The sequence below is a fragment of the Serinus canaria genome, chromosome 9 (genome assembly GCF_022539315.1).
Source record: "Serinus canaria isolate serCan28SL12 chromosome 9, serCan2020, whole genome shotgun sequence".
NCBI classification, from domain to species: domain Eukaryota; kingdom Metazoa; phylum Chordata; class Aves; order Passeriformes; family Fringillidae; genus Serinus; species Serinus canaria.
In genome coordinates, this window is record NC_066323.1 from 11,512,089 (window position 1) to 11,527,096 (window position 15,008).

The 15,008-nt window shown below is 40.7% G+C and overlaps 1 protein-coding gene across 1 annotated transcript in view; it reads left to right on the forward strand.

Annotated features, from left to right (window-relative positions):
• LOC103815631 (IgGFc-binding protein-like) overlaps positions 1-13,837 on the forward strand; it is a 53,899-nt gene extending 40,062 nt beyond the window's left edge. The window contains exons 53-67 of the mRNA XM_050978127.1: positions 310-474; positions 919-1,043; positions 1,777-2,045; positions 3,210-3,418; positions 3,895-4,036; positions 5,296-5,546; positions 6,153-6,282; positions 7,343-7,508; positions 8,726-8,902; positions 10,407-10,537; positions 11,431-11,630; positions 12,196-12,334; positions 12,641-12,769; positions 13,123-13,234; positions 13,573-13,837. Coding sequence (XP_050834084.1) covers positions 310-474; positions 919-1,043; positions 1,777-2,045; positions 3,210-3,418; positions 3,895-4,036; positions 5,296-5,546; positions 6,153-6,282; positions 7,343-7,508; positions 8,726-8,902; positions 10,407-10,537; positions 11,431-11,630; positions 12,196-12,334; positions 12,641-12,769; positions 13,123-13,234; positions 13,573-13,726 — 2,499 coding nt within the window. The 3' untranslated portion in view covers positions 13,727-13,837. The remainder of the gene's footprint in view (positions 1-309; positions 475-918; positions 1,044-1,776; positions 2,046-3,209; positions 3,419-3,894; positions 4,037-5,295; positions 5,547-6,152; positions 6,283-7,342; positions 7,509-8,725; positions 8,903-10,406; positions 10,538-11,430; positions 11,631-12,195; positions 12,335-12,640; positions 12,770-13,122; positions 13,235-13,572) is intronic.
• The last annotated feature ends 1,171 nt before the right edge of the window (positions 13,838-15,008 follow it).

Consider the following 15,008-nt stretch of genomic DNA (forward strand, 5'->3'; position numbering starts at 1 on the left):
AGAGAGCAAGGCATAATGTATCAGCCTAGAAAAACATGGGGAGCCATGGCGGGGAATCTCCCCCAAGGGTGAGAAAGGGCTTGTTCACAACCAGGGATCTTTCCAGCTCCCTGTTAAAAGCACTGCCTATGAGTCCTGCCCAGCCCTCCTCAGCTAAAATGCTAATTCCTGCCACCATAGTTGAAATATGCAATGGTGGAAGGGTAAAGAGCTAAAGCTGTCACAGAGAAATCATCAGCACTGCTAGGAATATAGACTGTGAGTTTCCATGGAAGAATGTCCATACTGACAAATGACACATCTCTCCAGCTGAACAACGAGAGAGTCTACACTCCAGTGCAGAACCGACTGCAAGGCGTGTCCATTGGAAATGTTGGCAGATTTATAGTAGTGGAAACTGACTTTGGTGTGATAGTGAGATATGATGGCAATCACCATCTGGAAATCACCCTCCCACGCTCTTATTTCTCACAGGTGAGATTTAGTATACAAACAGCTGGAGTTGTTTCAAAGCTGCTGGTTCATGCATTTACTTCTAGTTCCTTTTATTCCTGTGTTTTGCTGTTGCATCTGTCTTTGTAGCTGTATTGTACCAAATGTAATTTTTTTCCCTTTCTGGTTTTTTCTGTTCACAACAGTTTCTTTTGTTCCAAGGGGGTAGTTAAAGAAAATTACCTGTCTAGGGGAATACTTCCAACTTAGAGAAATAAACAGCTTGAAGCCCTAGGGGATCACAGATTTACTGTAATTTCTGTTCTGTTTCTCCATGGGTGCAGTCAAAATGTCTGAAATGTCTGGTACAGGATTGGTTGGTGGTGATGATTTGATCACATTATTTCATAGGCAACAAATAAGAAGTTATTGGGGAAGTGGATGCAAAGAGGTCATGCTTAGAATATGGCTCTTTTCCATCTGCAGGTGCATGGCATGTGTGGCAATTTCAATGGTAATCATGAAGATGATCTGTCCTTGACCAATGGTACAGCTGTCACTGCCCCACAGTTTGGAAATAGCTGGGAAGTGGAGGAAGACAGTGATAAGGGGTAAATGTTAAATAATTTTCATACCTCCCATCTTGCTTCAGGAACACAGTGAATTGTTTTCAATTGTTTTGACTGTCTGCTACTTTGTAACACATAAGCACTATATACCAGACTTTTCTTGAATTTGTAGCTCAAAAAACAGCCATCCCCACAGGAAACCATTTTCCATAGGAAACACTGCACAGGAAAATCACAGCTGTTCTACATGCACACTTGGAGAATGAGTCTTTGGGACAGTCTGCAGTGTGGACTCAGTTTATTTCACACTGGTAACACCCAGAGCAAGATGATGGTGCTGGGGAATGGTGAGGACCAGCTGCTCCCTGGCTGAGAGGGAGCCATATGTGACATACATATGTGACAACACAGCTGAAAAAACTCTGGCCTCACCAGGCAGGGTCCATTGCACTCTACTTAAGCAAGGCAAGCAGGGAAGTGCCACAGATGGAAGCTAAGGTCAACCTGGCTCAGTTCAGGTCACCACACAGAAATATATTGTGATGAGACAGATCCAAGGTCAAGCTGTGAAGTCAATCCTCTAGTCAGGGTCAAGTTCAATGAGAGTAACAGATGTCAGACACAGCATGGGGGTTGTCAGGCAGGTCTACTTCTGCTCAGTCTTTCATCCACTGACAGAAGGAAATCAGTCTCCAGCATTTTCTACTTTTCATTGGAAAGAAACTTTTCAGTTTCAGTCTGTCTTATAGCAGCTCGTGTCTGTGCTTTCTTGCAGTTGTTTGCCAGACTTAAGAGAAGATGATGAGCCTCCTTGCACTGCTGAGAATAAACAAGTCATTGAAAAACAGTGCAATGTTCTAAAATCAGACAAATTCAAAGCATGCCATAGCCTAGTCAACCCTGACGACTTCATAGAGATCTGCATCTATGATATGTGCCAGTATGATGGGATGAAGTCTGCTCTCTGTGATATAGTTCAAGCCTATGTGGACACCTGCAAGAATCATGGAATCACCATTAAATGGAGGAATAGCACATTCTGTCGTAAGTACACAAGCAAGTGAAAAAACTGAAACCTGAATGACTGATAGCATGAAAAAAATAGCACAATTAATTGAACAAGTAAAAGAAAATTAAATGTAAATTATCACAAAATGATAATACTCTCATGATTCCACTGCTGCACTGAACTGTGTTCAGGTTCAGATAAACCCAGAGATAACTCAGAACTAGACAAGTTATGGATATTAATGTGGAGTTAGAATGGCACTGCTAGACAAATGAGATAATTTAGTGAGCCTAAAATGGAGAAATAATATAACTAGAAGACTAAAAAAAAGAGGGATACTGTGTTAGGACACAGGGCTCAATGCCACCCACAGTGATTTGAACAAAAACTGTCAATTTGCCCAGCTATTTATTATTATGTTCTCAGATTAATTTCCAGGGTATATCCTTCACTCCACCTATTCAACAAAGTTACAAATATATGATATAACAACTAGTATAGATAATGTAGAGGGGTTTTGTCTGTGTGACCTTTTTTTACAATTGAGTATTACACTGTGGGATTATCAAACAATGTTGTGGAGGACAAAACAGTTAACTAGTTAGAAAGCAAGTCAGATGAATGTTTAATAGATCCATCAGAAATCCCTAGTTGCCTCCTTGCCATGAGTGTAGGAAAATACTGGACTGACAAACATTTTCTCATGTTTCTTGACCTGTCACCTTATGCATGTCTAGTCATAAGGTTTAGAGCTAGATGAACCTGCACTCTGACAATGCACATCTGCTGCTCTTGTATGTCTGTAGTTAAGCTAAATTAACACCTGGTTTGCATCAATGGAAGGTTGAATATTTTAAGGAATTTGCCTTTAAGAATCTCATTTCTAGCAGTGCCCAAAGATGCATTTGCAGCTGAACTGGCATACTAAATCTGGTGACGGGTGGTTCAGTCATACCTGTAATAAAACTAAATAAGCAGTTCCAGAGAGCATTCTTTGTTCTATTTTTTGTTGGGTTTTTTTTGGGTTTTTTTAAGTAAAATATTAAAACAAAGAACCAAACCAGGTGATGATCAAAATCAGCTATTAAAAGGCAGTTCTGTATTACCATTCCTACACCATAGGCCAAGGTGTAGCTTTCAGGGTTTGCAGTGCACTTTGTAAGTGTATTTAATAAGGTTGGCTCTGTTCTCCCCCACAGCATTGCCCTGCCCATCCCGGAGCCACTACAAAGACTGTGTCTCTCCCTGCCCATCAACATGCAGTGACATTTTTGCCTCTTCCCTTTGTGAGAAGACAGAAGAGTGCACAGAGGGCTGTGAATGTGATGATAACTATGTGCTCAGCAATGGCAACTGTGTGCCTCTCAGCAGTTGTGGCTGCAGGGACGATGACAACAATTACTACAGTGTAAGTAGTTTAAGGAGCAAATCTCTGACTTCAAAACTCATAGAAAATTGGTCTCCTGCCCATCTTAGTATGAAAGAGAGAGATAAAGACTTCAGGATCTACCTCTTAAATACCTTTCATCTGATTATTAAAAGCTGCTGCCTCGGGTATTAGGAGATACAGAAGCTTGTTTGGTACTTTGCATGTGAGGCCAAAACTGAGGCCTATTTTAAAACAGTCAGCTGATCAGAATTATTCAGGCAGTCTGTCCTAGTCCAGTTTTGTGTTCAAATTCTTATGTTGAAGATAGTAGGATAAATGGACTGAGATCCCCTCTCACAGGCTCTTGTTGAGACTACACTTAACCAAGCAGTTGTGGAAATGCCAACTAGACAAGGCTGCACTCAGCTAGTGTACACACCTGTGGCTTTTGAACTTCCATTGCACTGCAAAGCTGAGCACCTTGATAGTGTATTAATAACATAACTTGTGTCCAGGCTGGGGAGACATGGCTAACTCCACACTGCACCAAAAGATGCCAGTGCCAGAAGAACGGTGTCATCAGTTGCAGGAGCTACAGCTGTGATTCCAGAGAAACCTGTGTGATCAAAGATGGAAAACACAAGTGCAATCCAACAAGTATGTGCAAGCAGGTCTTCACTTGGGGTTCACTTGAGGGCTGCAGAAGGAGGGAGGATGTGGGTATACATACTTTCTTTCATGGAATTCCATTCTTTCATGGGGAAAGAAGGAAACTCTGACTGTTTTGTTGACAACATGTTATCAAATACCAAAAGGCCTCAGTTCTCATAACAGAAGGTTCCTATTCCATGTAGGAATTTGTAGAGGGAAATGGATACCTGGGTATAATTTACTTATATCTAGAAATTTGAGAGTTCAGTCTGACCAGTTTGACTGAAATTTCTTTTTAAAAAATCCCACTGCATCTACTGAACCCAGTTTGTGAATCCCATCACAATTACCCTGTTTTTTCCATTGCATGTTGATTTGAGAACAGAATAAAAAACCCAAGAACCAATAAGCAAAGCCAGGACAGATCAGATCTGGACAGACATATGATAGGCCTGTCAGAGGACTATGGTGCTTTTCATTCAGCATATTTTTTGGCTAGGCAAGTTAATCCCATAATCTCTAGGTAGGTTGGGTTGATTAGGAGAGAGCTTGTTGCATAGTGTTCCTACACCTCAGTTTTGAAGAATAGCATGGCATCAGTCCTACTGTATTGAGGATCAGTACAAAAGCATAAGGCAAATTCAGTGTCCCCGGTTCATTCTGGGAAAATATCTGAGCAGAAGCACCCAACAGTTAAGGGTATGGATATGTAATAGGCCTTCCTATGCCTTGCTCCTGGAATAGTGGTTTATTCTGTGCTCAGTGGTCAAGGAGAATACACAGATGATGTCACTGTATCTGATTGTTACATCTGGTTAACCAAATGATCAGTTTAGTAACCTCAGCAGAAATCAGTGACAGCACCGAGTCAGCCAAAATTAAATATTGCCTCTCAATTATGTAACAACACATGGCAAAGGTTATGAAAACAACATCTCTTATTAGGCCGGTTCAAGCTGTGCTGGTGTCAGAGTCATTCCTCTGCAGAGGGCCAATGTGCACAACAGTCTCCATAAATTCTATAAACCCTAATGTTCTGCTTCAGCTCAGTTGGCTCACAGTGGTTCTCAGCAGAAGAATGAGTTTCTCTGTCCATCTCTCCATTTGAGTATCTATTCACTAGAGTGCAGCCTGAGCACCCATCTTTGCTTTCAGACCTGCATGCTAGCAGCAATCATTTTTATCTAACACTTTGGATCGATCCAGGCACGCCGTCTGGCACATGCACATTTAGACTGGAGAGTAATGAAGCTCTTCCCTTGCAGGTTTTGGGAAATGCCAGGTCATGGGGGACCCACACTACATCACCTTTGATGGGCTGGTGCACCACTTCCAAGGGAAATACACATATATTCTGGCTCAGAGCATCCCTGACCTACCTGACACTCTGACACAGTTCAGCATTGAGGGCGTGAACTATCCTTTACGTGGAATTCGACGCATTACTTACCTGAAAGAGATGCTCATCACTGTTTATAACCACACAGTGCGATTCAGGCAGAACAAGCAGGTTCTGGTAAGTCCCTCCCTGACTGCAGAGCACAAGGAAGGCCCTCCCTTGGAGTAAAACACTTTTGAGTGATGGACATTTGTTTTGAAAAATTAAAGTATTAAAGTGAACTGCATTATTGCAACAGTGCCGTGAGGCAACCACAAATGAGATTTTCAGTCATGTGGAGTCTTTTTTCTCCATAGCTATGAAAGATACAATTCTACATCAAACAAATAAATCAATGAGTATAGTTTTAGCAATGAAACCCCAAATGTCCCAAGGCTTACAATAAAGCCACACCAATTTTTATCAGTGGTAAGGAAAGGTTTGTTTTATGCTAGGGTAATTTAATTTCCTTCCTCTTTATTGGTGTGTAAGAGCATACATAGCTGCTATATTACATTTTTAGCTCAATAATAGATATTTCTTTGGATGATATGAAAGGACTGCATTCAGATCGCTTTCCCCAAGACATGATTTTGTTAACTTAAAAAAATAAATGCTGTTAAATTATCTGATATATTTATCATAAAACCAGAGAAGTATTGGATTGTAGCATTGACCTGTACAGAAATCAAATTTAAATTTGGTCTATATATAATGAATTTTATTTTTTTCATTCCTTGTTAGTTGGATGGTGTGAGAGTGTGGCCCCCTGTTCGACCTCATGAGGGTATTCATATATATCAGAGGACAACAAGAATTTACCTGGAGACAGATTTTGGCTTATACCTGAGCTATGATGGCAGTCAAAATGCAGGTAAGGGATGCTATAAAACTTTGCAGAAATATTTATGCACAGCCCCCAAAAATGTTCTCATTCCAGAGGAGGTCTAAACTCAAGGGAAAATTTGAAATCTTCACCCTTTGCTCTTATGGTCCTTTGTTATATAAAATACCAGAATATAATCAGACAATACCAGAAAGAAGTGTTTCCCAGGAACCAGAAACACCATAAAACTGGCATTTCTCTATTTGGATCTCACTGAATTTAGGAGAAATGAGGTAGAGAGTCAGACTGTCATACATTTGTTTCATGTTAAGTAAGGTCTGAATGAAAAAAACAAAATCACTTCAAATTGTTAATTGGGATGATGTGGCAAAATGGGGATCTGCCCCTTTGCCAGCTGAACCCAGTGACAGGGGTTGTAGGACTGAGATCCTGAAGCTATACACTGTGAGTGTATCATTTTGCATGCTTCCTCTCAAGCCTACTCCAGATAATCCCATTCTTCAGTGTTTGTCAGGACTTCACATGGCCTATACACAAATCACTCCTGTCAGCTGGACACATGGTACCTCCTCTGTTCACAGCAGAGCTACTCCTGATTTACAACAGCACATAGCTGTAGTATTTCTGAGTGCATGGTGAAAGTGTGTCAGGCTCTGTATTTACATGGGCATCTTTCCAAACCCTGAAATTCAAATGCAGAAAGCAAATGTCTGTCTATAGAAATTCCCTTTCTCAGTGATCTAGTGGATTGTAAGTGAAGGGCAAAAAGTGGGTGATGCATTCCATCTATTTCAAAGCAGTAAGCAGTATGCACTAAGAGCACCCAGGCATGATATCATGTTATATAAAAACTTGTGAAAAATTACTTTTTTCCTGATCCACATTGCAGAGCACAGAAACTGTGAATACCTGTATGAACAGGTATGTTCAGGGCTATGCTCTTATGCTGCATATTAAACCTATGTCATATTACCATCTGCAAGCTGAATCATGACATGTGGCACTTGACATTGATTTCTACCTCTTCCATACACTCAGTGGCAACAATTTCTGTGTAACAGCTTTTTTTCCTTCTGACTTTGCCTAGACATAAAGCTGGCTACCACCTACAGAAGCAGAGTGGAAGGCTTGTGTGGTAACTTTGATGGGATATACAGAAATGACTTCAAAAATCCAGATGGTGTTTGGGTGAGGAATGTGAATGTATTTGGTGAAAGCTGGAAAGTTCCTCTGAAAAGAAGCTCTCGCCTCAGGTACTTGATTTTCTATTTAATATCCACAGCAAGCACTGCCACTCGAAGTGAGTGAATTAAGTCATAGTTAATCTCTAGGAATAATTACACTGCCTCATTTCTCCTATCTTTCTTCTTCCATTTGTTTGTGTGCATGGACTTTTCCTGCTCATCACTAAGTTGAACTATCAGTGCCCTTCTCTCTGGCCAAAAGAGGGCTGAACTCCAGTTCAGTATCCCTCTTTGGAGTCACAGTCATTACAACTGTTAGGGCACTGTTAGGGGTGAATAACATCTTTGCCAAGCTGATGATTCCTGAAAAAGATAAATACATGTGCTTTATGGGCCTGAGGGAGTGCAAAATTCCTCTGGAACATGAAGGTAGCTTTGAAATCCATCAACATAAATTCACAGTTCCTCCCATAAATGTTCTTGAAGAGTCTGATTTTCTTGCTTTAATGGCTGTCTATTTTGTTTTCTGCCAGTATGCAAAAACTAAGGACATTTTTTTCACCATACATGAGGATAATATTTGTGGTCAGGAAAATTCTGTGCTAAATAGTCCATACACAACATTGAAAAATGTTTTTCTTGTTTCCTTGAGGTTTCCTTCCTTCCTGCCTTTTTTCCTTTATCCCTGTTGCTTTGAAAGCCCTTTGGAAATTGCTTAGCCATTAACACATTGCTTTTTCAGAAAAGAAATGTAACGGTATTAGCTGTCTGGATATATTTTGGCTGCAAAAATTTGCCTGCCAGAATAGCAGAAAACACTATACAGAGCAGTGTTGAGCATAAAGGAGCTCTGGAGTCTGTGCCCATAGGAAAATTCTGGCAATTCAGGTATGCAGTGAGTTGTTCAGTGAAAGTGAGCATACATCCAAGTAATAGGGCTTTATTCCAGCTGCATCCTTCTGACTAATATTCAACTTTTGTTGAATAGATGGGATGGAGGCGGCAATGGATAAAATATGTATCATTCAAAGATTGCAAAGAGATAACTACAGATATCCCGTTTACTTTAAATTTCCATAAATCTCTGAGATGGTAGGAAGTGTTCCAGTACATCTTTGATTTGCTATATCTCCTTCCCATTCAGGATAATACATGAAAGATAAATACATTTATCTTACATTTACACCACAATGCAGAAGTATTCTTGCAGTGCTGCTCAGAGCATAGTACCATGAATGCTGGATGCTGACAGAACACTGATGATTTCATGATGACTTCATTTACAGACGAGATGTCAACTCAGAAAACGAGTCTGAGGAGAAACCAGATCCAGGGCTTTTCCAAGGTTGCAATGAAAATCAGCTGGAGCAGCAAAACAAAACTTCCAAGTGTCAAATCCTGACTGGCGTGAATGGTCCTTTTGCCAAGTGTCATTCTGCAGTCCAACCAGATTTCTATTTCACGTAAGTGTCTACTGCAGACAGTTTTTCTCCCCATTTCCAAGATAATTTTGGCAACAGCTTCTAAAAAGAACTATCTTCAGTCATCTGGAGTCTCCAGGCTACTAATAGGAGCTGAAGATAGTGTCTTTGTAGAACTGAACCCAGGGATTCCATTACTGATATATTTACATCCCCTTATTTATTTATTTTTAAATAGTTGTGATTATCTATCTTTCATCTATTCAGCATTTCACTTCTCTGCTAGTTCTACAAAGCAGCTTTCCTCTTTTCCCACCCAGATAAAGCAGCAGTGTTAAGCATTATCCCTGTAGCCTGGAATTTCCAATGTGCTTACGGTTCTCATCCACATTCAGTGAGACTTTAGAACCTGAGTCTGCTGGGTAGCAGTCCTAGCTTCACAAAATTTGTATCATGCCATAGCCAAAGGGTGAAGCTGACAGTGACACTTCTTGAATTTTCCATGGAGAAGTACAAAAACCAGATTAGTGAAGATTAACTAACCTGATATCTTCAAGAAAGTTCCCTCTGCTGTGTTTCAAGGTTGCTCTGCCTCCTACATATACAATTCCAACATACCTAATTCTGAGCTGTATTCATCCCCACGTTCATCTTTCATGCTTCATCCATCATCAGTCACAACTTTGCCAAGTAGCTGCCAGTTTTCTTTAGTTACGTAGTTGTGCCTAATATTTAAAGACAGATAGTGCTCACCCCAAAGTCCCTCCTATCTAGGAGAAGAATGTTACAGTACTTTAAGCCAAATAAAGTGGACCACTATCCATATTCTTAACATAAGCCTACTTTTCTCATCACTCTAGAATTTGGTTGGGCATCCTGCTCTACCTGCTTAGTGGTCGCCCTGATTTTTCTGAGGTGCTGAATATTTGCTGATTCCTTTCATCTTGGATCTCAGTGCCTCTGAAAATCAGGCTGTGAATACTCAAATGATGAGCAAAACTAAGAAAGTAGCACTGGCAGACAAACTCTGGATAAAACAGAATTCTATGCCAACATTCAAGGCAGATGGACAAGGGGAAGGTACCATGTATTGAAAGAGACATGTAGTTCAGCTGTAAGACTTAGCAGCACTAAAAAGTGCTGTATAAGCAAGATGTATCCTGTAACAAGCAGAGGGCAAAGAAGAACTTACTGTGTTAAGTCAGGTAACTGTTTATTACTTTATTAGATTGCATATGAGGAAAACTTTCAATTCAGGGTCACAGTTTAGTAGTGGGCCTGGTAGAGTTAGGTTAAAGGTTGGGCTTGATGATCTTAGAGACCTTTTCCAGCTTTAATGATCCTATTTGAACACCTCACATAGCAGCAGCAGCTGCACAACAAATGACTTGATCTTTCCAATCATGTCCTTGGGGTATTCCTCTGTTTTCTGTCATCAGATAGTTTTGTTGAAAAACAAAACCAACTCAGAGTCAGGCAGAAAAGCAGATGAAAAGCACCAATAACAAATGTACTGGGAATTAATGTTTTCTCATGTTGCTCATAGGAGCTGCCTGTTTGATATGTGTGTGGAAGGAGATGAGGTTGCTATCTTATGTCGCAGTCTGGAGGAATATGCGCTGGCTTGTCAGCAGCAAGGAGTCAGCATGGATGACTGGAGGCAACAGACAGACTGTGGTAAGCACAGGAAGAAACAGAAAGTAGGGATTCTACCTACAGGACTCTTTAAATCTGAAGTTTAAGCCTTTACCTATAGCATATCTTCTCAGGTAATAAAAACATGTTGAGTCACACTTTACTCACTCTTTACAGTTAAGCACACTTGTTTTTCTGGCCTCTGTTCTGTGTCCTATGCTGACTTTTGCATTTAAACCCCAGCTTTGAGAGATACTTTGGAAATCAGAGCTGTCAACTCCCTGTCATCAAAAGTTTTATAAGGGGAAAGATGTCCCCATCCCCAATGGGACAAAAAGTTTCAATTTTGGAGACCACCACAAGCTACAAATCTGAATGCAAAACATTGCATTTCACACTCTCTTTAAATCTACAAAATATTCTAATTATCTTTTTTTGCCTGTGAAATTTCAAGATTAAAAAAAAAAATTCAACTGAAAACTCAAAACTCTCAGACTAAAAAAATGCTGAAATAAGACCTATAATCATCTCAAACATATTTTTCCTCATTTTATTTTTAAGTTTGGAGATTCATCAAACCACGTTTTCCCTGTGTTTTCCACGGTTAGATGACTTTGTATTTCTGGTGAAACACAGTTCCCAAAGTTGTGGAACAGCTCTGGCACTTGCAGGGATGGCAACCTTGAACTTGTGAGAACTTGTTCTGAGAGCAGTGTACACCAGGAACGAAAGCACAGTATACAAATAGCTTGGATGATGTATTTCCTGACTTTGGAGTGCTTTACTTACAACTTCAGAGCTATTATATATGTATGCACATATATAATATGTGTGTGTATTTATCATATTGCCTCCTACACAATGGATCAGAAAGGGAATTCTGTAAGGAAGTAACACACAGCAGCCTGGTATAACTGGACTCCTTATTTTTACAGGTATGTCATGTCCTCCCAACAGCAAGTACAACTCATGCATGTCTGCATGTCCAGCATCCTGCAGCGACCTGACCAGCCCCTCTGAGTGTGAATCACCCTGTGTTGAAGGCTGTGAATGTCTCCCTGGTTATGTTCTTAGTGGCTTTGAATGTGTGCCTTACAAAGAGTGTGGCTGCACATACCTTAACAAATACTATCAGGTACGGTCTCTCTGTGGGTCAGACAGCTCCCACTAAACAGCATTTTCTCTTGTTAGTTATTTTGACCATCTGCTCATAATCCTCAGCATGTATTTTTGCAGTAGAAACATTAGAAACAAAGAGCAATTGTTTAATAAAATTCTGGTTTCAGGAGAAAGGGAAGAGAGGTCAAGATCTCTTGGTCTCCCTCTGAAACCCTGAAATGGCAGATAGCATTTCCACATTGCCTTGGAGGTATGATGTGATTCATCTGCCACTCATCCCAAGCAACAGTTGCCTATTTTTGGTTGCACATGTACCCTGCCTGGGGCTAGGATTGCATGCCCCAAACATTTATTTTGCTTTCTTTCTTGGGCCATCCTCAAGTTTCAGAGAGCTGTATTAATAAGCTGCTCGCTTTGTTTTTGTTTTTTTTTTTAACAAACTACTTAAAAAAAAATCTGCCTTATTTCCATTCATCAGGAAAGCATTGGAGAGAGCATAATAAGGGTTCCAGGGCTACATTCATGTTTTTTCTGGCTGATTTTATTTGATCTTTTTTAACATCTAACTCCTGTTTTTCCAGATTGGAGAAATATTCACCACTGATGACTGCTCTCAGAAATGCCAGTGCACAGAAAGCTCCACTGTTTTCTGCTCTGATGATGTGTGTGGGTCTGGAGAAATCTGTGGCATTTCAAACTACAGTCGTGGATGCTACAGGAGTGAGTCAACCACTATCTAATTGTCTTTGATGCTATGAAGTCTTGACTAACTTTAAAGAGCATCTTTGGGTTAGGGATAGTTGCAAGAGAGAGTGTACAGAAGAAGAGTGTACCCTATTTAAGGGTTCTTCCTCTGATGCTTCACTGGAGAAACAGTGTTTCTTTCCCTTATTCATGCTGTCAGATACAAGAAACATGCTAAAATACAGGGGATGTGCAGCATGAGGAGTCAGTGTAATCTAAGCAAGAACAGTTCTCTTCAGGGCTGGATTATCTGAGAGTCAAACATTTCTCCTTTTTTCCCAGGTGGCCCATGTATGCCAAATCCTTGTAAAAATGATGGCATTTGCTCTGAAACCTCCAACAGCACCTCCCTCCACTTCTGTGAATGTTCAGAACTCTACACAGGACAAAACTGTGAGGCTGAAAAAATAGGTAATAAAACTATTCTGTATTTCTCTGTCTGCATTAAGCACATAATTTCCAAAAATGGATGTTGTTGTGGAGAAGAACTGGGCTTGCTCTGCATTTTCATGATGTAGGTTAGTAACCCAGTGGGTGAGAGCCTGTGGTCATCCAAGCAGAGAGAAGGGTCAGAAGTCCAGTGGAGAGGTACCAGAAAGCAGGACAGCAGGGCTTGGTACAGCACACGGGACCTGGGTCTGACACCACTCCAGAAAGCCACAGAGAACACAAAAAAACCAAACAGACAGAAAAGGGTGGGGAAAACCCATTTCTGTTCACAGCATGGTTAGCTTTCAGTGACAGGGCTCTTGTTTGTTCTTCAGCTGAAGACCCTGCCACAGAGGATTCGGACTACACCATTGCCATTGTCATCGGAGTTGTGGCAGGAGTAGCTGTTATTGTCATTCTCATCTCCTCTACAGTGTACCTGTTCAGGTAAGGCTTTTCCCAGCTTTGCTACACTCAGTAAAGACACCACTTTTAGCACCTGTAAACCTCAAAACTCTCATCAGTCACATACTTGTAAGAGCAGAAAGGAGCCACAGCATTGGGGATCTCTTCTGAGGAATGTGAGGGAAAACTTAGCTTTTTTTATCAGGAGTGAACACATTCCATTTATTTTACAGAGAGCATATGCATCACTTATCATAAAACTCTAGCTTCTCCAAAACCCAGTTCTGTTCATGTTCACAGCATTGTTTGATCTCTCACTATAAATAAGAATTGAAATTAAAATAGGTTGTTCTTTTCTTTTTTTCCCCCCCATTGTACAGAAGGAAGAGAAAGACAGATACATGTGTTATAACAAGGGATTCTTCTTTGAAAGGGTCCAGGAATAAATTGGATGCCAGAGTACATGAGCAAGATTATGGCTGCATTGTGAACAGTGCATTTGATCAAAATGAATACCCAAATACACACCTATAATTAACAATATTATTCCTAATAATTTGTCATACTTTTTACTCTGTATTTTAATCATATTTCTAATATTCTGAGGAGAAATAATAATAAATTTATCATTGCATTTGTTGAAAACCTGCGTAATTGTTCATTTAAAATAGTTCTCAGATCTCACATTGTAGGCCCAAAATGAAATATGTTCTAACTAATGTAAGAGACTCTGTTGTCTTCAAAGGATGTTTGAAAAGCATAAATTCCAGACAGACCTTGATGGCACAAATGTGCTGCACATGACATACACACTTTGGAGAGGTGTGCAAACCATAGGCTGATGTGGTCAGAATTCAAACTGAAAGAGAGTAGGTAAAGGTTAGATATCTGAAAGTAGGTACAGGTTAGATCTTAGAAAGAAATTCCTTACTATGTGGGCAGTGAGGCACTGGAATGGGTTATCCAGAGAAATCGTGGATGCCCTGTTCCTGAAAGTGTTCAGGGCCAGGCCGGACAGAGCTTTGAGCAATCTGGTCTAATGAAAGGTGTCCCTACCCATGGAAGGGGATTGGAATGGGATGATCTTTAGGTTCCTTCCAACCCAAACCATTCTATGACTCTATGAACTAGTTATAGCATCCCAGGCAGGTCTTCATGAGCGCTTACCCAAATCCTTCCATGGGGAGGGGATTAGTTGACCAACATGGACACAGTTCTTCACCCCACTTCTGGCAAGGCATGTCCAACTGGGGAGAGAAAGAAACAAGACACTGAGCTCACCTGAGGACAGATGTAATAAAAAGGATGAGCTCCATTATCCTCTTAGAGTGGACGGGACAAGAAGCAGGTTTGTCATCAGTCCCCAACCTGTAGGGACTAAATAAGAGCATAACTTTACAAAAAATTTCTGAAGAATGAGATCGTATCATAACGTCTCCTTGGGGGGTCTTTGCAAACTCAGAAGATGCCACACTGATGAATGTGAGAGGAGCTCTGCATCAACTCAGCCCTAGACCATACCTAGGACTCCCCTACATCAGGAGACCAAAGGCATTTGCAGCAATGCCTAGTTACATGCTGTGTGTGAGACCCACCCCATGACAGACCACTCACAAAGCTCAGGGACTGAAGCATTGCCTGAGCCTTGTCCAAGCCCAGAACAGATTAGCAGGGCTGTGAGTGAAGCTTTGAGACCTAAAGCACCATGAAAATATTTCTGGTGCTTTCCCAGTTCGTAGTGGGTTACTTTCTGATTGTTGAGGAAGACATATACTGCAGGTAGCTCAGTGTGCAGCTGCAGTGTAAGATGCAGACT